General features: G+C 40.0%; 1 protein-coding gene across 11 annotated transcripts in view; it reads right to left on the bottom strand.

Annotated features, from left to right (window-relative positions):
* Positions 1–1,072: 1,072 nt before the first annotated feature.
* TUB (TUB bipartite transcription factor) overlaps positions 1,073–25,562 on the bottom strand; it is a 269,551-nt gene continuing 245,061 nt past the window's right edge. For 8 of the 11 annotated variants that reach the window (XM_039535024.1, XM_039535028.1, XM_039535022.1 and 5 more), the window contains 8 exons: positions 24,393–24,464; positions 22,799–22,917; positions 21,620–21,811; positions 20,985–21,097; positions 19,430–19,544; positions 9,823–9,921; positions 9,241–9,412; positions 1,073–7,908 (listed from right to left, as the gene is read on the bottom strand). In XM_039535024.1, coding sequence (XP_039390958.1) covers positions 7,775–7,908; positions 9,241–9,412; positions 9,823–9,921; positions 19,430–19,544; positions 20,985–21,097; positions 21,620–21,811; positions 22,799–22,917; positions 24,393–24,464 — 1,016 coding nt within the window. In that variant the 3' untranslated portion in view covers positions 1,073–7,774. The remainder of the gene's footprint in view (positions 7,909–9,240; positions 9,413–9,822; positions 9,922–19,429; positions 19,545–20,984; positions 21,098–21,619; positions 21,812–22,798; positions 22,918–24,392; positions 24,465–25,562) is intronic. The other 3 variants (XM_039535025.1, XM_039535032.1, XM_039535026.1) reach the window with 1 other exon arrangement.

Raw genomic sequence — 25,562 nt, forward strand, 5'->3', positions numbered from 1 at the left:
AGAAAAATAACAACATTTAGAGACATTTGAGGCTAAACTATATTATAATAGGATTTCTTCTTTCTAGGGTGGACAGGAAATCCTTTGTATATTAGGGAACAGGCTTTTGGCTAATGTCAAGCCTTAGGATGTCTTCTATCCACTCCATACTGGGAAGAAACAGTCCTGTTGTAAGATGGGTAGGCCACAGCCATGTCTGACCAACATGTTTCAACTGTTACTTTTCTAAGGTAGATGGTCCCTAAAGCAGAACTATTAACAAAAATCCATTCACATTTCTTATGTGTTGGGGTATTCTGCATTACAAAAATGACTGGTCAAATAAAGTGATTTTTCCCATGGCTCAAGGCCAAATGTAGGATAAAGTGATAGTATCTGTATCTGAGAGAGTGCAGAATCGCCTGAAGAATCAAATGGGACTAAGAAGATCTTGCAGTTGTGCATTTGTTAGCAGTTAATACAGTGATTTTAGTAAGTGGTTTGGAGGGAAAGGTTCAAAAGTGCCTAAGGAAGTTAGGAGCCCAAATCCTATTGGTACTTTGGCTCCTAACTCCCTTAGGCAGTTATGAAACACCCTGTCTTTACGTTTTTGGTCCTGATCCTGCAGCTGCCTTCACACTGCTGTGGCCAAAGTTAATGGCTGGGTAGAGGGGCCCACCAATACAGTGCCAGTTGTAGGATCAGGGCCTTAAAGTTTTTCTGAACAACTTAAATGAGATCCAAACCTCAAGAGAAGCTTCCAAACAGACATTCTGAGCAAGTAATTTCCTTATGATTTCATCATATACACAAATATTCATGATCAACCAGGTCTTAACACTAAAAAGTAAATATGATTTACCATTCTCATTCTGTTTTCCTGGGAAAGTTTGTTTTACAATTTAGTGTTACTTGTGACATTCCTAAATGACCTGCACAACCCTGGGTAAGGATAACTAAAAGGGAGAAGTAGCATTTACATGTTCATACATCAGAAGCAAGTTGTGTTGTAAATATCCCATACAGGTAAGAGGTCAGTCATAGTTCATACAAGGCCCATTGTTTTTAAACCAGACATGCACCAGAGACAGACTGACTGTGGTAACAACAGTTGTTAATGGCTGATTCAGACAAAAAGTATTCAAAAGACAACGTGCCACACAAACAGTAAGTGCCTGATTTTCCATATGAATGAAGGACAAACAGGCAACATGATTAAAAGAGTCACTGGAATATGTTCAGGAATGCTGGTTTTATAATGACTTATAAACGTATACTAAAATACAACTATACATCAATTTGAAAAAAGGAAAACAGTATCACATTGTTTGCTCAATATCTTTGACTCTGTTTTTCTGCTCATTTGATAATCAGGGGTACACTGAGGGTGAAAGCCTGGGCCTCGCTTTCAGTGGCAAAACTCCCATTGATTCTAATGGGATAAGGATTTTACCCAACCATTTCATTAGCTAATAAGTTTCTCTAAATTGCCTGGGTAACACATAATAATTCACACTTTTATGTTTCCAGCAATATCAACTGAAATGTAAGACTTAGCACATAAATAGTATCTGCCATCCAAGGGTCTCCAACCATTCAACTGATTAAGCCTCAAAACAGAAGGAGGAAGATGGTCTGATAATAATTATCACCATTTGACACATAGGGAAACCGAGGCACAAAGCGGTGATGTGACTTGTCCGAAAACACACAGTGAGTCAGTGTGGGACTAAAACCCAGGTACTCCTCCTTCCCAGTCATGTGCTCTAATTACTGGATAACATTACAACTTTAGGCCAATTTTAATACAGATTTTGTCTTTTTCCAAATGGTGTGCAATCAACAAACATATGCAACATAACCTGTTGTTATTCTCAGGATATGTGGGGTCAGACTTTCAAGCAGGGCTTTAAAAAATTCCTATTTATGTGTAGGCAAGGTCTGGTGAGTAAGGGCTACTGTAGTTTTACATAAAACATACTCATTGTGTAGCAATTATTAGAACAGTTACTGGCCAACCAAATTATAAAGCAGGTATAAAGTTTTCCTCAACAATTTAACAACTTTTCTTACGTGCATCATCTACATAAAGCAATTTGACAAACCAGTACACTGTATCTAATAAACAGGCTTTCAAGAAAGCTCACATAGTTCAAGTCTCCTTAGTAAGGGTTCTGACAAACATACACCTATCTAAAAAGAATTATTTATACCCCCTTGGCAGTTCAATAAAATACAATGTTTTAAAAAGTACTAATGCAATTTCTTCCAACTCAAATGTATTTTTGAGTGTCAGCTACTGAGCTGGAGTTCAGCATACACAGAGCAAAATATTTTGAAATTTCTGAAAAACAAAAACAAATTGGAAAGTATTTTCACAAATCTTTTTCTCCTCATCAGCCAACTGCAATATCAAAGCAAACACTAAAAAGGCAACAAAACAATTTTAGGTGGCTACTGATTAGGAAATCTAAAAGAGAGTTTAGTGGGGCAGAAGCAAACGGACGGACTGTATTTTCACAGACCAGTGTGCATGGGAGGAGTCTGTAGCGTTCATGTGTGATTAGCTAGGGGAGAATCAATGGTGTGTAATAACATGTATAGTCTTCATCTGCAGAAAGATCTAAGGCCAAACTGATGTTTATATGAGAATGGAGAGCAATGTTTTTTCAGTAACCACAAATGTGTCCTTTATGGAGATTTGACAAGAAATTTGAGAATCAACCCATACTTCTAATAAGGGGAGCCACTGTGTGCCATTCTACTAAATGTGGTATCCAGATTTATCTGAAGAGGTATTCTACGGGCATGAGCCTACTTCAGTACAAATTGTACATGTGTTTTCTTACTGAGTCACAAGATCATGTGTTTTCAGCCAGTTTAGAAATTGACAGCATCAGGTTCCTGTCCTGCAAAAGGTTAGTAGATGCAGACTCTGATGCTGTGCAGAGATCCATTGACTGTATCTCTGAGCACCTGCCAAATATCAGTGGCATCACTTAGGTCTAAGAGTCCATCAGCTCTTTGCAGGATCAGGAAGAAAGACTGTCCTATCCTGTTCTATAATCAAAGACTAAATCTACTGGTACCAATCTGCAGGGCAAGGGTTGTCTCCTACACTGACTCTGTACAGCAGGTCACTACTGCAAAACAAATAAATTAATGCTATGAAAAGTTGCTAAAATGCACGAGGTCACATTGGACCTATTTAAGTAAAGTTTTCTGTACCCCTGGGCTGAACTGGCAGAGAAAATACAGGGCGGGATTTTTCATTGGGGTACAATACTGAGCGCTTTTGAAAATCTCACCCATAATGGCTATGCTGGTTGCAGTTCACTGAAAATTCATTCATCAAAAGCTAGAGATGGGCCAGAAGCTTTGCATCCAGGGCTTTGGTTCAGCATTATACAAAGAATGGTCAGCATTAATTTGGTTCCAGAGCCCTGATAAGATTCCAGACCCTCTTAAAGTTTGGGGTGTTGACTTATAGGATTTTATTATGGGTCCCCTTCTAGAGTGTACATAGAAGTGTATTACTAGAGTGAGAACAGTGCTCGTTTATGGTGCTATGCAACCACAATGGGCTGGAGATATCAATACTATTGTAAGGTAACTTGAAAAATAAGTGAGTCATGCAGAAATAAATTGGAAAGACACTTAAGTAGATTTCCGTGGTTTCAGACTTTGTAATAAAGGCCTAGTTATTACTACTGTGCGACGAAGCTTCACCCAACCTCTTTTTTTCTAAATGACATTCATTCCCTCGGAGTGGGATGATGGTTAGCTTCTAAGATGTGGGGTCAGTTTAGCAGCACTGACATGTTGCGTTTTATAGAATCACTTTCAACCTTACCAAAAGGACAAATAAGACAACCCTACAAAGAGAACGTTCATAACAGAAAATCCAGGCTTCTGGACAGTGTTGCCCACTGATTTGCCACTGGCTTGGAAACTGCTGTTACCGTGTTTCCTAAAATCACTGAAATTTGGATTATATTTCAGACAAGCTCTTTGTATCCACTTGCCTCTTAATGTGTTAACTTACTTCACTGTAAAGCCAAAGGGCCAAATTCAGCCCCCATAAAGCTCTCCTTTGTGGGGGCATCATTGGACGCGCACCTGATGGTGCTATTCAGCTGATTCACTGAATGATATTGCCAAAACAAGCACTGTGGCTTATACATCTTAGAATAAAAGATAATGGGCTTGGAGAGAGGAGGTGGAGCAAGAGTAGTAGAGCTTCAGAGATGAAGAAAATTAGATATAGGCCAGGAAGAAATGATTTGATGTCAATAATCTAGTTGTTAAAGTGACAAGTTAAATTAAGAAGTCACATTAAAGAGTAGGATATTAGCCTATAAGCCATTCAGGCACAGTTTCTTTATGACTCCCTGCCAAAATTAATAACAGAAGCAAGATTAAATCATCACTACTTACAGCTAAAACATTATGAAGTCAATTCTAACCAAATTCTCACTGGGACACTGTAGGGGAATTATATGACTTGATATTGTTCTTATTATTCTTATTTGTGATACTGAAAGGCCAGGGTTTATGTGCTGTTAAATGTTGATATGAAGGAATTTCAGAAGATATTGGTCCTAGCACTCTTTTACCTGCAAGCCTAGTTTGGAGACCTGTCGAACAGGTTATCTGGGAAGGCAGATACCTTTGAAAATATTTACAAAATACATTTTTATTGTGCAAGGCACGATCTACTTTCTTGGGATCTATGCAATCCCATATATTGTGCTTTGTTTAGGTAGAATCTGTATGCTTAACAAGATGGCAAGAATGAAAGATTTGAGGGGAGAGGAGTTAGAACCTAAAAATATTCATATGTAGTACTGTCTTTCATCCAGAAATGTCGCACACATTTCACAAAATAGCTATGTCACCACCGAAATGTGGCCACATCTGGGGCAAAAGATGGCAGTCGGGTGCATGAACAGAACACAGCATTTTGCTTTACAATCCTCAGGCAAGGGTAAGGACACCAGAGTGAACTCCTACAAAAAATGCCATGAGATTTGGGCATCTCATTCCTGTAGACTCCTTTGAAAATCCTAATCACAAAGGTTGGGGTGATACTCATAGCTGGTGTTTCTTGCTGAGTCAGTTGTCTCAGAATTTTTATGTTTTCTATTCTCTTTGTTGATGTGGGGTGCTCTCGGTGATAAAGACCCTTCTTTATACAAGCTATTCATCTTCTAGTGACTACTGTAAAGATAATTTCCCTTTGCAGTTAGCTAGTACCGTTTTATGGTACTGTGAAGTAACATTAGGAAGACTGGAGTCAATACTCTTTCTAGTGTAATATACAGGCCATTTTCTCATCCAATTAATAGAAAATGGACTAAGACATTCTGTTCTTTTGAGTGGATTTTGCAAGTAGATAGAAGTACATGGCAATGCTACATGCCATTTTCTAGGCATATAATTATCATTGGAGATGGCCAGAATCAAACCTTCAGATTCTAGCACCTTCTACAGCTTGGAAATCCAAACCAAATCCAAATTCAGCAAATTGTATCTATCTTTGCAATGGGCTGAACCGAAACTCTAGCTAGTACTAGAAACACTGAGTTAGCTTCGGAGCTGTCATATAGTAACACGAATACCATTTGTTTGTTAAAATTCAAAATCAGATAATAGACAGGGGCTGAGAGTGCGCCTCAGGTCTGGTGCAATAACTCAACAGCTGACAGAGAGGAGACCACACCCATTTGCTGGGGTCTCATACTAGCAAAGTGCTGAATAATGAAAACTGCAAATCCTGGGTGATTACCATTTTTATCATTCATTGTAGGAACTCACTGCTCCTTTATCTCAGATCAGGAGATCTCTTTCTTTCTTATTTTATACTACAGGAAGAAAATATTCTTTGTCTTCAGTCTTTTCAAAAAAGGGACAGTCTCTGCCATTTCTCAGAACATATTCAATAGGTTGGGCCAGGGGTGAACAACCCCCCTCAAAGCCAGGAGGCTTCTCTCCATTGACATCAATGGGATTTGAAATGGGTTTATTCCCTCTAAAACAGACTTTCATCAAAAACTGTAAGTTAAGCAACAACAATCCAACTGCAAGCACATTTGTCCACTGGAATTTCCTTGTCCCTATAGCTGTAATGAGACCTGGAGGCAGAGGTACAGAATAAAACATATTTATCTTATTAGTTGAAATCATACAGTCCAAGTGGCACAACCTGTCCTGATGGCCTGTCCCCTACAGTCACACAGGGACTGGAAGCTATGAGACAAGTAGATCTGATCTCATTTTCTTATTATATAATCTGTGGTTATATAATGTAAATATGCTATTAAGGATAAAAAAGGTTTTTTTAATAAGCACAGTATAAAATCTTACTCTAATATTTAAAGCTCTTCTGATAAACTGTTGTGTGTTAGTTTGGGGTAGTAATATTGTATGGGAAAACAGAAGTAAGACTCAGGATCTCCATTATTTTTAAATGGGGTTTTATTCATTTCTCATAGTTAAAGTCTTTCCTTGATGACTTTTGAGATGTTTGCAATGCAAGAAAGCTGAGTGGAGAGCTTGTATTTTGAAATGATATTTGTTTATATATCCCAGACCTATCAGAAAAGATTAAACAAAAGAAAATCCTATTTTAAGCAATTTGTATGTCCTGAATGAACCTAATTTGTATGTAATGTACACTATATATTTGCCTAGAAGAATTTAGCTCAGTAGCTGGCACTTTTACATTATAATGTAAAATAGATTTCAAGCACTTTTACAATGAGAAATAAATATGAAAATTGTTACCGTAGATTTGACAAAACTCAATATCCAAAATGTAAATCAGAAAAGGCCGGAATAATTTAATATATTATTTCTATTACTTTCCTTAGTCATTCACACAACTGGCTTAAAATAATGATGCAGCTCTGTGAAGCGATCTTTATCCAAATATTTATATCACTTGACACAAAATATGTATCTGAATTAATATAGGGAAATATAAGGATACAATACCCAAGACCCAGCATGCCGAAATGCTGGCATTCAGAGTCTTTTCCCCCTTTCTAGAATTCCAATAGGTTTTCATTTGAAATAGAACTTAAAAGCAAATAGATGTTAAAACATAAAAAAATGACACCTTAGAATTCAAGTGACTTGTGCAACATTATTTTGTGCTGTCTACTTCTCCTTTTTCTCCTACTATAATTAAAACTCACCCTGCTCCTCCACATAAATAATAGCAACAAATCAAGTTCAGTCCAATATAGGTCTTCCACCCTTAGACTTGGTTTTATATTACATGAGATCCTCGTCTGTTCAAAAAGTGCATCTTTTTTGGTGATCTTTTCTTCCGTGTCGGGTGATGTGAACTTCAAAGTATTCAACACAAGCTTGAGGTCTGATTACAGCCTCTGAATACTTCTTAAACATAAAAACAGACTTTTTTTTTAAGATAGCTTTCATGGATTTAGAAAAGACACACCACTGGGAATGGTGTTACTTGAGCCATGGTCTGGTACATCATGGCACCTCTCCATAACATAGCTAAGAATATCAGACAGGACTTTTATTTACAGAAACTTGATGCCACTTCCAGAAAAATACATAACAGATAAAACAATATTTCCTGAATGTCCTGAATGTTTAAAAGATTCCAATTATTTTCTCCCCAGCAATATGGTGGTCCTTCCAAAAATTAATTTTACCTGGCCTGGTTTCTATGAACCATAAATGATACCAGTGAGTATTTGGAATCATGTTGTTTTCCCTTGTGGCATACTGCTCAGCTGTGTGGAGACTCTACCTCTCCTGTTTACTCACAAGCCAATTTGCTGTCAAAGCTGGAGAGGGCAATAGCAAAGGCTTGTAGTGCACACATTGGGTAGTTGTAGTCCATGGTGAATACATCCTCAGCCACACGGCCAAACTGCATCACTATATAGTCAGCTGTAATAAAAGTCATAAAAGTGTTAGTTTTGACAACAGCCCTATTAAATAAATGTGTGTTCGATACCAATCCACTGCCCCCCCAAACCCTATGATAGATGGATTGAATGCTATAACATGTACTCAGACAAGTAGTCATGACTTCAATGGGACTATTCATATGAGGACACTTTGAATGAGGACAAATTGCAGGAATAAAGGCCTTATGTGTGTTTTCTTTTAACATTTCAGCCAGGTAACCAACGGGTTTTAAAAAAAAAGTTGGGCTGCTATTCCCTTGTATTCATAAGCATGAAATTCACCTCCATGTAGAAGGCCAACACAAGATCTGTGCATAGATCTTGGGTTGACGCTCTGCACAGGGGATAATTTCACTCATACCAGACAGGATCCAATTCCACTCCCATTGACTTCAACAGAAGCAAGGTCAGGCAGGCAGGCAGACAAAGAGGACTGGGAGAAAGAGTGTGAGAGGGGATGAGTACGGGTGTAACTGTGCTGCCTTTGTACACACTTGACCGAGAAACACTGCAAAGGTAATTGTGCAGTGTGAATTTCAGTGTCACTTAGAAGCCTTGGCAAATGTTTAAAACATCATATAGCTCTCAGAGGCTGGCCCTGACAATTCCCATGCATGATCTTCACAATAAGCAACAAAGAATCCTGTGGCACCTTATAGACTAACAGACGTTTTGCCACATGAGCTTTCGTGGGTGAATACCCACTTCTTCGGATGCAAGTCACAATGTTGATCTTACTAAGCCTTCAGCACCCTCACTGTCCTAGACAAGACACTGGTCCAATACATCTGCATCTTCCTTGAGTCATCTACACCTGTGAGTTATGAGAGTGCATAATGGGGCAGATCCTGGCCCCCACTCACCAAGTGCACCCAGAGGGCATAGAGGGGCCAGAAAGCCACAAATGGTTGGAGCAGAATTTCCCCAGCAAAGGACTAATGCAGGCCCTTATGTAAAGGAGTGTGCTGGGGCAGGCCAGGGAATAGCACAGTGCTGACTGCTACAGGGAATTCTGGGTTGTTGCCCAGTCCATAGGTAGCCAGGAGGAGGCTGCTGTAAATTAGCATAGCCTGCAGTGCTGCTCAATTTACACTGGGGGGCGGGCACTAACTGGCCTCTGCAGCAGCCTAGAATCCAGAGAGTAGAAAGGTGGCATAAAGCAACTTTTACCCCTACAGGTAGCACAGCAAAAATCTGTCCCAGTAGGTGTAAAACACGATCTGATCTGAATTGTCAGGATAGAATCAGTGTTATAGTGTGTACAAAACAAGTTGTTGTTTCTAATCAGTTTAGCTCGGTGATCTACACTTACGATCATTATCGTGAATAATTTGGAAGTTTTTCACGGAGGCCTGTGTGACTCGACCATGGAAATTTAAAACATAGGACTGGGTGTCATCATTCCAGACTGGAGTTTTGTTATGCAGCTCAATGACGCTCTCCGTATTTTTGCTCTGCCATCTTGCAAGAAGCGTTTCATGTTCCTGCATACATCACACACACAAACTTCAGGTTAGCACTCTCTGAGGGGAAAGGGGGTTAACAACTTCAACCTTATCTCCTTAATGCCACCCTTAACTTCCAGTATCACAGTACAAATAAAAACAAAACAAAAGAATGTAAAGTATTTTAATTGGAATTGGGCATCCAAATCCTATAGGCATCTTTGAAAATCCTAGTCCATAGCTAATCTCTGAAATGTATTATTATTTATTATTTGTAACATGGTAGCGCCTAGGAGCCCCAGCCACAGACCAGGACCCAATTGTGCTAGGTGCTGTACAAACAGAGCAAATCTCTAACATCCAACCCTTCAGAAGTAGAAACATTACCAATCTGGGAGAAAGAGGACATCCTTAAGTAATTTTAATTGTTGAGACATATTGTAACTTACATTACGTGGTCGGATAGAAACTCTTTCATGGTCCATATTCATTCCCGGTATGACCACACTCATTTTGCGAGGTCCTTTAAATCCCAAGACATTTGTTTCCTAAAAATTTTTTAGAAAAAGTATTTGTAATGCTTCTTATTTTTAATCTTGGAAGTTAACTTCTTTAGCACAGAGGATAAAGCAGTGTCATCAGCCCATTATGAGTCCACTCAAAAACCATCTGAATTGCCTGCATTCATCAGCACTGTCAACCTCTCTGTCTTAACAGTTCTGATAACAGGAAAAATGGAAATATAATAGTCTGCCATAAAGCCCTCTGTGGCAAAGCTTCTAGGACAGGCTGTCAGTATATTAATGCAAATAAAAAAATCATTAATTGCTGAAAACATATGAAATAACCAGAATGCCTGGGCACCACTAGTTATCACAATAAATTGCGGTTATCATTTCATAACCGCTAAATGCGCACACACATTTTAATGAAGAGAGAGAGGAAAAAAAGAAACCTAGCTTCCTTTCATTCTACAGCCAGTACAAAAGCAAAAGAGGAAGAACTGCCAATGTTAGCATCTGTTAGTGTTGGTTTGATTTGTAAAGTCTTCAAATATGGTAGGCTTGGAGATGAGAATGACAAAACAAACAAACATGGTATCATGAAGGCAGGTTTTCTTAGTTACAGAGGCAGAGGCAGTAGAGAAAAAAAAAAACATTGGTGCCAGGTATGTCCATGCAAAATATTGTATTTCGTATTAAATGTGCTCTCTATCTATTCAGGTTTTAACCATGCCCACCGTCATGGTAACCGAGAGTCTCTCAAAAGGTAAGTGCCAAAATCAAAATAGACCCATAGTCTGATTTCTGTTTTCAGTCCCTACTTGTCGTTAGACCTATTATCCTCCCCCACCCTCTTCTATCTTCAAGGAGCAATAAACTGCAAAGGTGGGATTCTCAAATCACTCCATGGGGGCCTCTCTCTGTGCCCACTGAAGTCAGTGACAAGCTTTACCATCAGTTCAGCTACTCCAGGGAGACACCAGAACCTGGTCAAGAGCCTCATTTACACTAGGGCATGTGCAGCTCAACCCATAGAATTTTCAAAAGTGACTCTTGAGTTTGGATGCTTCATTTTTGGGTACTCAACTGGAAACACCTAGAAAGGGCCTGATTTTTCTTACAGTTTTGAGGGTGGAAAAAAAAACAGAGCCCTTTATGATGTCTCAAGTTGGGCACCCAAAAATTAAGGCACCTCACATCTATAGTCACTTTTGAAAATGTAGGCCTAAAATTCCTGCCTGCAGATGAAGCCTTTGTCATATTCCAAATTTCTGATATCACCCCCGTTATTTCAACAAACATTCCTTACCATTCTACCAGTCCTGCAAAATCCCATTGGGTACAGAAGAGACAGATGGATTTTTATGTCTCCAGGACAGTAATTGAAAGCTTTCTGCCTATTTTACAAAATGCTTCTGTCAAGGTCTTTGACAGAGTAGAAAAAGGTCATCATTTCAGCTGGGAATTTCTATTTGATGCCTGTATAATAGTGAGACCCAAACTAATAGATGTGCCAACAGCATTCACAAGCCAGAGAGAGCTTAGATAACACAGCAAGAGCCAACTTCTGTGAAGAAACTCGTGCCTAGGCTTATCTTCCACTAATTATTGACAATACTGGTTTTCTATTCAGTGTCTTGAGCATTTCTTTTCAAGCTGGAGTTGTGTTATATGCAATCCATTGAGACACCAATGTGGCTGGAGACTGTGAAAGCTGGAGTTAAACACTAATGCCGTATAACATTACTCGCAACAAGAATACATTATTCCCCTGAAACTTCAGTAACATATTCATCAGACTTTCTAGTAAAAATTAAAATTAATGCTTTTGCCAAATGAAAAGGGAACTGAAGGGAGGAAAGTACTGATTTCACACTGTAAATTATACCGTTGATGAGTAAATCGCTAAAAGGCTTTATGAATGTGTATATCAATGGATGTAATCATTTTGCCAACATCAAGCTGCATCATTAAAATTCAGTTCTGCATAAACATGGAATACATAAATAAAGCAAGTAGGGAAGGAAAAGGAGCTTAAATTAAGCGCAGAACTTCCCAACATATCATCATCCAAATAAAGTCAATTTCCCAGATCTCCTCCATCTTTCTTTTCCACCCAATAATTTTGTTATAAATGCATTTTTATTCCAGGACTGTGACTAGTGCTATTTGGGGAAAACAGACCACAATCTGATCTGATCCCACTGTAACTCTATTTACTGTAATACAGACTTGATCTACACCGGTGCAAAGGAGCTCAAAAATAGGATCTGTGGACCAGATCCTCTGCTCCTGTAAATGACAATAGCTCAATTGACTTTATGGAAGCTATAGTGAGTTAAATCAGTTGAAGAGCTGCTCCTGTGTGTTTAGGTGATGGATCATCTGCCATTTACCTGACCATTGTGTTGTTCCTGGGAATAGTATAATGGTGATTCATATATTTAATCAATGGAGCGTAGGCTTTTCCATACTCCATCTTTTAAAACACAGTGTAAATTTGGGCTATTATATGTTTTGTTACAATAATAGTTATAAAATCCTTGTTCTATACACCCCAACTGCTCGCATGCAAATAGCTCTATAGGGAATGCAAAAATTGAATCGATGATATCCACCGTCTTTCCTTGGTTTCATTCCCTTCCTATCTGAACTACATATACACACGAGTGCCTTTTTGTAGAACTTATTTACTGTTGAATCACACACAAGGCCAAAACTCTCACTACATCAAAACACGCTAAGATATACTATGTACCTCACTGTGCAAGTGATTTAGAGCCTAAACAACATCCACTGAAGTCAGTGGGAGTTTTTTCATTAACTACAATGGAAACTGGATCAGATTTTTTTAATTATTTTAGCACCCAACTTACTGAGTCTGGAGCAAACTGAATTGTGTGCTATTCAGAACTTAACATGGTAAGTGTTGAGCATGGCAAACAGTCTTGCTGCTAAGCATACAGCCAGATCTCTGCATCTCACTAAAATCTTACTTCAGATACGTTTACAAAAGCACAGCTATTCTGAAATTGGCCTTTAGGTGCTGCTGAAGATTTATTAATCAACTATTCTACCGTCACGATAAAATTATCTGTGGTGAGAGTACAATTACTTTGCCCTTGCACTTACTTCAGCCATAGTACTTGGAGCATAACACACAGGGGAGCTCCACTATTAGGGATTTCAGTGCATTCATCTTACAATTAACAACGAAGTTCTTGCCAGTCTCATTTTGTTTGGAAAAATGAGGCATGCTGGTTGGATTCAGTATGCTGGTTGATGCTGGCACAGCTTTCTCCAAAGGGGGACTTGATCAATATGAACTAAGAGGGAGTTGGGTTTCACATCTGACATCAAGGGAAACCCAAGGCTGGAATTTAAAAGGTCGCCTTAGGATAAAGTTGTTTTGAATACAATCTGTGTGGTACTTTACTACACTGCATTTGTGCTGCAATCAGTACAAACAACCTTTACTTTAACAGGCAGTGTCATTAATCAAATCAAATCAAATCCAGATCTTCTTTTGTGCTGTGGTCAGAGTGCATTTGCAAATCTAATAATTTTCTTCTGAAATATTAAAAAAATCAGCGGAACAAGTAATAGTCTTAACTATGTAATTTTTTTATATATACTTGTAAGTTTTAAATACACTGATCTAGTAATAGGCATAGAAGCAAACTCAATAATCTGTTTTATCCGAACTCACCAAACAGTGGGTATGATTCTGATCTCACTTGCATTAGTTGTATGCATGCAGTCGCTAACTCCATTGACTACGGTGGGGTTTTTACCTGCAATGTCCAAATATCTGGTGATTCCATGCAAATGATACAGTGCTTCAATTTGCATATTTTATAACTATAGCTATATATCACTTCATTTGCATATTTCTCTTTTTTAATACATATAAAAAGTTTTTATTTTTTTACTCCTACTCCCAGCTAGCAGCAGCAGATCAGTTGCTCTGCTACAGGGAATGCCACACTACAAAAGTCAGTAAAAATAATTCACTAGACATGTAAGTGCCTCTATGTCATAGTGAAACTGAAGTCTAAATATAAAGTGAAGTCAAATGCTTGAGTTTATGATTTTTAAGGCATTGTTTGCTGAAAATCTGAAGGGGTGGATGTGAAGCGCCCAGACACCAGAGTGAAGGGGAGGGTTAATGGGTGGGGGAAATGTGTTGTGTCATCTGCACTAAGACAGAACCAACCCCACGCCCAAACAAAAAAAAACCATGATAATGTTGGTAATATCATTGACCCTATTGCCTGGAGTCATGCCCATGAAAGTGGAGGGGCCCCTCATTTCGGTTTTCATGTTTTCAGGGAGTTTCGCAAGGGAGTTCTCCAGGTGAAGGAGGAGCAAATACAGCATCTGTGGGGTAAGTGACTGTCTGTAGTGTGTGTTTGTTTGTGTTTGGGGGTTACTTGCTGTGTGCTGAGCTTGTGTTTGTCAGTCTGTTTGGTTGGTTGATTGTTTGAAGGACCGTGTGCTGTGGCTGGCAGTTGGAGACTGTGAGCTTCAAAGGAAGGTTTGAAAGCTAGAAGCCTCTGGTAATTGGCTGAGCCTTAATCAGTGGGCGGGGCATTCACACAGGCCAGGGCTTTATAAAGCCACGCAGAAGTGCCAGGGGCTGCTAACAGGGAGTTTCACAAGGGAGTTTGGAAGGGAATCGGGAAGGGAGCTGGGGTCCCTTGTCGGCTCTATCTGTACCCCTTTAGTCCCCTTAAAACCTATAAACTAAACTCCATTCAAAACTTCTTGCTTTTAAAAACCCTTTCATTAACTAGGAGGCAATGCAGGCAGAAGCCCAGCAGCACAGTGGGCGCTATCCAGTTTATTGCACTGAGTGTAGCATATATGATTACCTGCCCTGTGGGCAGGTGGTGTATGTGTGCAGTCGGTGCAAGGAGCTCCTGGCCCTCAGAGACCACGTATGGACTTTGGAGGCCAGGGTGGCGGAACTGGAGGAACTAAGAGAGGCAGAGAGGTATGTTGATGAGGCTTTCCGTGACACTGTAGAATTGTCCCACCTCCGCTCAGACAGCCCCTGCACTGTTGAGGAGGAAGAAAGGCCCAGGGAAGCAGAGCAGTCAGTGGGAGCAGAGGGAAACCTTCCCATAGTTGGGACCCTCCTTCCAGATGGTGCTGGAGTTGCCTCTCGCACTGAGGTTACCTCTCCGGGGAAGGGAAATCCAGTTGCTAGGAAAAGGCAGGTGTTAGTAATGGGAGATTTGATCATTAGAAATGTAGATAGCTGGGTTTGTGATGACTGGGAGAACCGTATGGTGACCTGCCTGCCTGATGCAAAGGTTGCAGATCTCTCGAGGCATCTAGACAGACTTATGTGTAGTGCTGGGGAGGAGCCAGTGGTCGTGGTACATGTAGGTACCAATGACATAGGGAAGGGTAGGAGAGATGTCCTGGAAGCCAAATTTAGGCTGCTAGGGAAGAGACTGAAATCCAGTACCTCTATGGTGGCATTCTCAGAAATGCTCCCAGTTCCATGCACAGGGCCAGGTAGGCAGGCAGAGCTTCAGAGTCTCAATGCGTGGATGAGACGATGGTGTAGAGAGGAGGGGTTTACGTTCATTAGGACTGGAGAAACTTTTGGGATGGGGGGAGCCTATACAGGAGAGATGGGCTCCACCTAAACCAAAGTGGAACCAGACTGCTGGCACTAAACATTAAAAAGGTTGTAGAGCAGTTTTTAAACTAGGAGATGGGGGAAAGCCGACTACTGCAGAGGAGCATGTGGATCGGACACAGACTTCTCTTAGGGGAGAGTCTGATGATAGAGAATCTCCAGGTTATAGTCAGGAGCAGAGGACGGAAGAGGATAATGTAAGGGCCGGATCAGATGATAAACAGTCACATAAAAAAGAATCTGACACATCAGAAAAGGGCAGACAAATAAACAGGGACAAGTTTTTAAAGTGCTTGTACACAAATGCTAGAAGTCTAAATAATAAGATGGGTGAACTAGAGTGCCTTGTGATAAAGGAGGATATTGATATAATAGGCAGCACAGAAACCTGGTGGACTGAGAGCAAACAATGGGACACAATCATTCCGGGGTACAAAATATATCGGAAGGACAGAACAGGCCGTGCAGGGGGAGGAGTGGCACTATATGTTAAAGAAAATTAGATTCAAATGAAGTAAAAATCTTAAGTGAATCCACATGTTCCATAGAATCTCTATGGATAGAAATTTCATGCTCTAATAAAAATATAACATTAGGGATCTATTATCGACCACCTGACCAGGACAGTAATAGTGATGATGAAATGCTAAGGGAAATTAGAGAGGCTATCAAAATTAAGAACCCAATAATAGTGGGGGATTTCAATTATCCTCATATTGACTAGGAACATTTCACTTCAGGACGAAATGCAGAGATAAAATTTCTCGATACTTTAAATGACTGCTTCATGGAGCAGCTGGTACAGGAACCCACAAGGGGAGAGGCAACTCTAGATTTAATCCTGAGTGGAGCGCAGGAGCTGGTCCTAGAGGTAACTATAGCAGGACCGCTTGGAAATAGTGACCATAATACAATAGCATTCAACATCCCTGTGGTGGGAAGAACATCTCAATAGCCCAACACTGTGGCATTTAATTTCAAAAGGGGGAACTATGCAAAAATGAGCGGGTTAGTTAAAGAGAAGTTAAAAGGTTCAGTGACTAAAGTGAAATCCCTGCAAGCTGCATGGGCGCTTTTTAAAGACACCATAAAAGAGGCCCAACTTCAATGTATACCCCAAATTAAGAAACACAGTAAAAGAACTAAAAAAGAGCCACCGTGGCTTAACAACCATGTAAAAGAAGCAGTGAGAGATAAAAAGACTTCCTTTAAAAAGTGGAAGCCAAATCCTAGTGGGGCAAATAGAAAGGAGCATAAACACTGCCAAATTAAATGCAAGAGTATAATAAGAAAAGCCAAAGAGGAGTTTGAAGAACGGCTAGCCAAAAACTCCAAAGGTAATAAAATGTTTTTTAAGTACGTCAGAAGCAGGAAGCCTGCTAAACAACCAGTGGGGCCCCTTGACGATCGAAATACAAAAGTAGCGCTTAAAGATGATATAGTCATTGCAGAGAAACTAAATGGAATCTTTGCTTCAGTCTTCACGGCTGAGGATGCTAGGGAGATTCCCAAACCTGAGCTGGCTTTTGTAGGTGACAAATCTGAGGAACTGTCACAGATTAAAGTGTCACTAGAGAAGGTTTTGGAATTAATTGATAAACTCAACATTAACAAGTCACCGGGACCAGATGGCATTCACCCAAGAGTTCTGAAAGAACTCAAATGTGAAGTTGCGGAACTATTAACTAAGATTTGTAACCTGTCCTTTAAATCGGCTTCGGTACCCAATGACTGGAAGTTAGCTAATGTAACGCCAATATTTAAAAAGGGCTCTAGAGGTGATCCCGGCAATTACAGACCGGTAAGTCTGACGTCGGTACCGGGCAAATTAGTTGAAACAATAGTTAAGAATAAAATTATCAGACACACAGAAAAACAAACTGTTGAGCAATAGTCAACATGGTTTCTGTAAAGGGAAATCGTGTCTTACTAATCTATTAGAGTTCTTTGAAGGGGTCAACAAACATGTGGACAAGGGGGATCCAGTGGACATAGTATACTTAGATTTCCAGAAAGCCTTTGACAAGGTCCCTCACCAAAGGCTGTTACGTAAATTAAGCTGTCATGGGATAAAAGGGAAGGTCCTTTCATGGACTGAGAACTGGTTAAAAGATAGGCAACAAAGGATAGGAATTAATGGTAAATTCTCAGAATGGAGAGGGGTAACTAGTGGTGTTTCCCGGGTCAGTCCTAGGACCAATCCTATTCAATTTATTCATAAATGATCTGGAGAAAGGGGTAAAAAGTGAGGTGGCAAAGTTTGCAGACGATACTAAACTGCTCAAGATAGTTAAGACCAAAGCAGACTGTGAAGATCTTCAAAAAGATCTCACAAAACTAAGTGATTGGGCGACAAAATGGCAAATGAAATTAATGTGGATAAATGTAAAGTAATACACATTGGAAAAAATAACCCCAACTATACATACAATATGATGGGGGCTAATTTAGCTACAATGAGTCAGGAAAAAGATCTTGGCGTCATCGTGGACAGTTCTCTGAAGATGTCCACGCAGTGTGCAGAGGCAGTCAAAAAATCAAACAGGATATTAGGAATCATTAAAGAGGGGATAGAGAATAAGACTGAGAATATATTATTGCCCTTATATAAATCCATGGTATGCCCACATCTCGAATACTGTGTACAGATGTGGTCTCCTCACCTCAAAAAAGATATACTGGCACTAGAAAAGGTTCAGAAAAGGGCAACTAAAATGATTAGGGGTTTGGAGAGGGTCCCATATGAGGAAAGATTAAAGAGGCTAGGACTCTTCAGCTTGGAAAAGAGGAGACTAAGGGGGGATATGATCGAGGTATATAAAATCATGAGTGGTGTGGAGAAAGTGAATAAGGAAAAGTTATTTACTTATTCCCATAATACAAGAACTAGGGGTCATTAAATTAAATTAATAGGCAGCAGGTTTAAAACAAATAAAAGGAAGTTCTTCTTCACGCAGCGCAGTCAACTTGTGGAACTCCTTACCTGAGGAGGTTGTGAAGGCTAGGACTAAAACAGCGTTTAAAAGAGAACTGGATAAATTCATGGTGGTGAAGTCCATAAATGGCTATTAGCCAGGATGGGTAAGGAATGGTGTCCCTAGCCTCTGTTTGTCAGAGGATGGAGATGGATGGCAGGAGAGTGATCACTTGATCATTGCCTGTTAGGTTTACTCCCTCTGGGGCACCTGGCATTGGCCACTGTCGGTAGACAGATACTGGGCTAGATGGACCTTTGGTCTGACGCGGTACGGCCGTTCTTATGTGCTGACAATCGTCCAGGTCATTCAGCGCACCACCCATCACTCCAGACAGATTGTTTCTTACAGCCCGAGACTCACCCTCTCAAGCTGGGGGGAGGGGATGGTGTGGCTAGCTGGTCCACATCATACTGGAGCCAGGAAGAGGCCGGATGCTCCTGGTTCCTTCAGGGGGAGACATGTACTCTCTCTTTCTCTCTGAGGGACCATTGCAGACCTACCTGCCCAGCTCCCTGTGAACTCGATGGATCATAGATGCCATCTCCAGGGTGCCATTGCTGCTGATTGCTGCTGATCATGTTTTACTGGTAGTAATTTTGTCCCCACAGCTACAGTTCCCATAAGATGCGTACAGGAGTGTAAAGCATTCTATCCCTGTAAGCTCTGAGGTCTTCTGACTGGAGATGAGGGGCCTGTCAGATGGCCATCTCGCTGGAGACGAGGAGTACATGTGAATACATTTCCTACCTCTACTTCCTGTTAAGTTTCCTTGTCTTCCCGAGAGACAATCTGAAACTGGGAGCATGAGTTGTTCAGGGAGCAAATTCTGACTTATACCAGTGTAAGTGAGAAGAGAACCAGGCCCAATGTTTTGAAAATTGACTCCCACTCCTTACAGGCTTTGCCTGCGAGCAGTACTTACATAGCAAATAGCAGCTAGCTCCTGACGCAGGTTACTTGCTTCTAGGCTTGATGTTGTTTTCATTGGATTTACTCCATTGTCATATACTGTAAACTTAGTCCCCATAAGATTTGATCTATCAAAAAACAGGAAGACAAATTACTTTTGTCGACAGTACAGCCTGAATAATCTAGTCCCTTATCATATCAGATCCTCAAGTGGTAAAAAACCCATAATATTCTATTAACTGTAAATAAAGTGGTCATCTGAAATCCTAAATATACATGCACCTCTGGGAGGCAGGATATTACAAGATGCATGTTATAGTTACTGTCCCTATTATTGCACTGTGCTGGGAGAATTCTTGTAATCTACCAAGATCAAGAGGCAATAAATCACATATAAGAGAAGTATTACAGTTCTAGTTAATCTACAGTGCCATTTTCAAAGCAGATCATATATAAAAAAAGAGTTAAATAATGAGTATCATGCATGGTGCTTAAGACACTCATCAGGCTGAGTTTTGTTGGGCATTTCTGTTGAGTTAGCTGCTGTTTTAGTTGGATGGTTTTCTTAAGTTCTATCAAAGGTGCCTAGAGCAATAGATAGGTACTTTTCTGTATATATTTTTTTAGAAATCTAAAGAAATAACTAAAATATATGTGTGCAATAACATACAACATGCATGAGAAAGCTGTGCAGTGAAACATATTTACTCCACCCTGAGCCATTTAACTATCCATACCTGGTTTGACACAGATCTGGAAACAAATGTTTTGCCACCCTGGGCTGAAAATGTTTCAGCATCCTCTGAGTGGCCAAGAAAAAACCAGCCAACTAACCGACCAACCAAAACAAAAGAAAAAACTGTCAGAAATGTGGTGCTCCATCTACCCCAACTTTGGAAGTTGGCGCTCTCCGGGAAACCACAACACCCAGAAAAAGGGAATTTTTTCCCCAATTTTAAAAAGTTCTAGCCCTCCCGTTGGCTCTTTTGGTCAGGTGCCCACTCCTTTCATTTCACCTGTTGACTTGTTAACCCTTTACAGGCAAAGCAAGTAGAGAACAGCTACTAAGAGGAATTTTTTAGCTAACTGGCTGGCTGGGTGTCCATAAAAGGGAGCTTCCCCCGCCCCCATTTATCACAATGCAGTTTAAGGCTTTTATTAAAGGGCAGGAGACAGGGGTAAAATTTTCAAAAGGGCCTAAGGGCAGTTTTTCAATGGTATTTAAATCAATGGAAGTTAGGCATCTAATCTGCTTAGATGCTTTTGAAAATCCCCCTAGGTGCATATCTGCATTGGTAGGCACCTAAATAGATTTGGAAATCTGTCCCATTAGCTTTCAATAAGATTAACATACCTAAATAACTTTTAAAAATGGAAAATGGAACTTGGGTAAAATTTTCAAAAGTACCTAAGGCCTAGAGTCACATGATATAACCAAGACTGTAACTAAGAGTAAGCCCCCTTTTTAATTTACAGAACGTACAGGTATCATAACTGCAAAAAACCTGAATATTCTGTCAAGAAAACGTATATTCCTACCTTTCTATCTTGGGTACTTAAATGTTTACCTTAGTTTGCCAATGAAACTCTCTCCACCTCGAGACAGGTCAGTTGGGTCTATAGAGATGAGGTAATTAGAGGTTTTGCTCTTCTTTCGCTTCCTTCCAGCTAATAGAAATACCTAAGGAATGCAGAAAATGTCACATTGTAGAACGTCAAAGAATGTTTAACACCCCATCCTCCCAATAAATGGGCAATGTTCCCGAGGTTTATCATCATCAGCAGACGCAGTCACCTGAGACTTAGCAAAAATGGTAAAAAACCAGCAAGGCACAGTAACTGCTTCTTCCTTCAATCCATTATTTATGGTTTAAATAATTAAACCTGATATGCTTTGTTAAATGTTTAATTCTAGCTTGTACTGGCTCCTCCAAAGGGAAGTAAAAATAGAAGCCTTTCAGTCTCAAAGGGCAAGGAGCCTCAGTTGCTAACGATTTTCAGCTGCCAGGCACTGACTCTTCTAAGACCAAATAGTAAGATAAAGAATGGAAAAGTAAATGTAATGTGGTGACACATTGCATAGTACCAAACCCTTAGTCAAAGGAAACGTATAATTCTACTGGCTACATAAAAATTCTGAAGACACTTTTAATGGTTTTAAGTTCAGGTGCAACTGGTATGTCATTCAGGTATATTTTATGACCTTTTTACCATCCTCCCTTTCCAAGTGGAGGTAATAGGTAGGGTACATTCCTCGGTCCATTCCCTTCTTGTCTCTTGTGATTCGGCATTTGACGGTGACGCCCTGTGGAGCAGGTCTCACAGCAAACTCCTCCAGGTCATCAACATCTATGACAGGCTCATTTGCGGAAGGGCTGGGAGCTGAGGCTGCCTCCTAGAAGAGTAAGAAAGGTTACCTCATGTTTACTTTACAATTACAAAGGAAAGACTGAAAACACAAGATTTTAAAGAAACATGTCAGCAGCTGCACTGCAGAAACAGCTCTTAAAAAATAATAATAATAATGGCAATAACATAGCACATTGCATTCCCCCTGTTCTGGACCCCTTATGCCTCTCAGGTGCTGCAAAGGGGTGGGATTTGGAGGCGACTGCTCAGATGAGAATCCCCCCTCTCAGCTGGTGTAAAGCCATTGGAACAGTCTCCGATGCCAACTGCACTCCTGCATAGGGGACATACTGGAAAAAAGGAGTGGAGTTAGTTGCACCTATAAAGTCAGACTCATAACCAATGCAAGGCAGAATCTGGCTCAATATTTATGGATGAGTCCTTCGCAAAACTCTAGATCTGAATACCTCCATTTCTAAGAAAGTTCATATCTGAAAAAGGTAGGCAATCGGGAGATCACGAAAGGGAAAAGTGGGTTGTTTGGGGATGGATTACAGTTGAGGTAGTAGGGTTAAGAATGACTGTACTAGAGAGTTGAGAGCACTTTGGGTACCAGTGGCAGGAGCAGAGTGAGAGACTACAGATGGAGAGAACAGTGAAGTCAAAATCTCTCTCCCTATCACCAACTCTGATCAAAGATTTTATTTTAACAATTTGATATTTAGTTTACCTATTTTTCTGTCTCTTCATTCAAGTTCAGGTAATATTAGCTATGTGTTTACTTCTGGGAATGTTTGGTTTGACTTTTCAATGAAATTTCAGGTCATTTCACCCATCTCTAGTTTTTGGTTTTCAGGGGACGCTCTCCTGTTCAACCTTTCCATTACTTGCTTCTCTGAGTCCTGTGATGTACTACAGCAAACCACCCTCAAGATGCTATATTAAAAAACACCCTTGTAAAAAAATGCTGGCTTTCTGACCTGGAAATGACACAGTTCATATTAATCTACAGGCAACACTTCTGCCTTCTAACCTTGTTTGATTTCTTGCTTGTTGCAGAGCCAGGTCGGGTGTTACTGTTTAACTGGGAGGAACTTGAGCTGTCTTCATCATCCTCATCCTCTTCATCAAAATTCATGCTGCTTGAAATGCCTGAGGAGCAAGCAAACAAGTTTATATGAAATGTGAAAACACTAAAGCTGCATATGCATGCATACAGGGTACAAACAATGATTAGTATTTCTCCTACTGTTGCACCTAGAAGCCCCAGGTGAGATTGGGGTCCTGGTGTGCTAGGTCCTGTACAAACACATAGTAAGAGAAAGCTCCTGCCCTGAAGAGCTTTACAATCTAAATACACAAGACAAACAAAGGGTGGGAGGAAAGGAAGTGTCATTATCCCCGTTTTATAGAGATTGAGTGATTTACCCAAGAACACACAAGAAGTGTGTGACAGAGCCAGGAACTAAATCCAGATCTCCTAGTTGAGTGCTTTAAATACAAGATCATAAAAGCCCCATTCAGATCGGTGAAGGCAGCCCTTTGCAGCTGCCCGGGGGTATAAAAAATTGCAACATATACCACATTATGGTAAGATTTAATATTTAGCTATTTCTAAGGCTCTACTTAATATGCGATATTGCAGAAATTGTGGATTAGGCTTCCACCACAATTTTCATTTTAATTAGCTTACTTTGCACAGTACACAATTTTGCATACATTTTGAAGTTTACAACACATACTTTTTTCACCATTAGTACAGTAGAACCCCATTTATCCAAGCTGATAGCAGCTGGGGCTTGGGCTGTCAGTACCTGCGCAAGGCAGGGCTCCCACTGTCAGCCTCATGCATTGATGAGTGTAATATGGTTGCAGCAAAATGTCCCGTTATCAAAAAACCCTCAAAAATTAGCAGGCATAACATAACAAATACTGAGTGTTTGTATTGTTCTGGCAAATTTTTCTTAAACAAATAGGTCTTCTTTGGCTTTTCCAAATTACTGCAATTAATAAATGTCCATTATTTATTTTCTGTGATTTTTCTGTGTCTTGTCCACACTCTGCCGCAATTATTTGACAATCATCCTGCAATTCAAGTAGAGCCTTAGCTATTCCTATATTGTCTCATGGGGAGCAGATCTTAGTGTGAGGAAAAAAATAAATAAAATCAAGCTCTGTTTTTATGTATGTTTTTGTATGTAAAAATAAGACCAGAACAGAGGGAATCTCTTAGATTGCTGATCCATTTCACTTTAATACTTATGTGTCAGTCCCACAAGTGCCCCAGCCACACAAACTTTGAGTCTAAGGAAATGGAACTTTGAAGACCAGGTTGGACTTGGCAGCAGAAGGTCTAGGTAGGTGGGGTCTGGGAAGTCTAGCAGGCCTGGTTTTCCAAGGGAGTTTTACGTAAATGAAACCACCTTCCACTTTTGGTCCAAATCTGAAATTACAGCTTGATTACATAATATGTTCCAAAAATATTAGTTATTTTCCATAATTTTGGTCAAGAATTTCCATGATTGTTAATTCAAATACAGAAGGGTAAATAGGACAAGTACCAAACAAAAATCTTTGGAACCAAATAAACAGTAGGGGCAGGGTTAACTTCTTCCTTCTGTACTTACCTGGGACATGATCCAGGGCCACAAGACTGGATTGGGAGGTGGAAGTGGACCAGGATGTATTTGCGTGGGGATCTGGGAAAGGAAAAAATCCATGGGCTTGGTTTTGTAAACCCTTAATCACATGAACAATCCTTAATGAGAGGACCCCACACATGACTAAGGGCTTGCTGGGTAAAGCCACATTTCTGCTGCCATAACTCTCAGATATTCTCCTTTATAAAAGCCATCACTTATTGAAGACTAAAATTTACCTTAGGCCCATTGAAACCTGGTGTCACCACCCTTTCAGTATTTGAATTAAATGAGAATGAGCTGAATTACAGAACTGAGATTACCAGAATGGATTATTCATGCTAAATGGCTGCATTGTTAATCTTTCAGCACATTGTGGGTGAGTTCTTCATTGTGAATCTTTGGTCTACTTTTTGATCTTTGACACACCAATATAATTCAGGGGTACACACAGCAAGCAAAGATTGAACCAAACTAGTATATAGACTCAGATATTAGCTGAAACGCTTGTGGCAATATTCTTAGGTTTGAATTTTGACATTGATCAAAATTGTGTTCTGTAGCTTTTATTTAATTTTTTCTTTATTTTATTGCTATTTCCAATCACTTCAAATGCTCATCCTCCCACAAATGCATAGGGGTCAAGTAGATGCATACACATTGTTAAGTATCCCTTAGAGATGCAACAGGCATGGTTCCATCATCCACTGCTTTAGTTCACACTACTACGGAAACAAACAATACAAAAATGGTGTCAAAAGAGTCTCCAACAATATCCTGTGTATAAGGGAAGTCAGAGCTCATAGATTAATTAGTCATTTGGCCATACCTGTTAGAATTCGAAGACCTGCGCTCACCCACCACCATCACACATGAATAGGAACTACCTGAAGAGAGTGTGATGACACGCCCCTCTCTTCATTCTTTGACTCCCATTGAGAACCTTAAAAGCTATTTAACAAGAGCCAATTTTTCAAACTGGGGACATGGAATTACAGTTGCTTTTCTACAACTGGACATTAAGAACATTAGACTATTTGGAGGGCATAACACTGAATGATCTGAAGTTAAGCTCCTTAGCTCATGCAGACGACAACAGGAAGACACATTTGAATTAATAATGACATCCTTTGCTACCTTGGAAAATTGGTGTAGTCA

This window comes from Mauremys reevesii, linkage group 4, assembly GCF_016161935.1.
Source record: "Mauremys reevesii isolate NIE-2019 linkage group 4, ASM1616193v1, whole genome shotgun sequence".
Lineage (NCBI taxonomy): Eukaryota > Metazoa > Chordata > Testudines > Geoemydidae > Mauremys > Mauremys reevesii.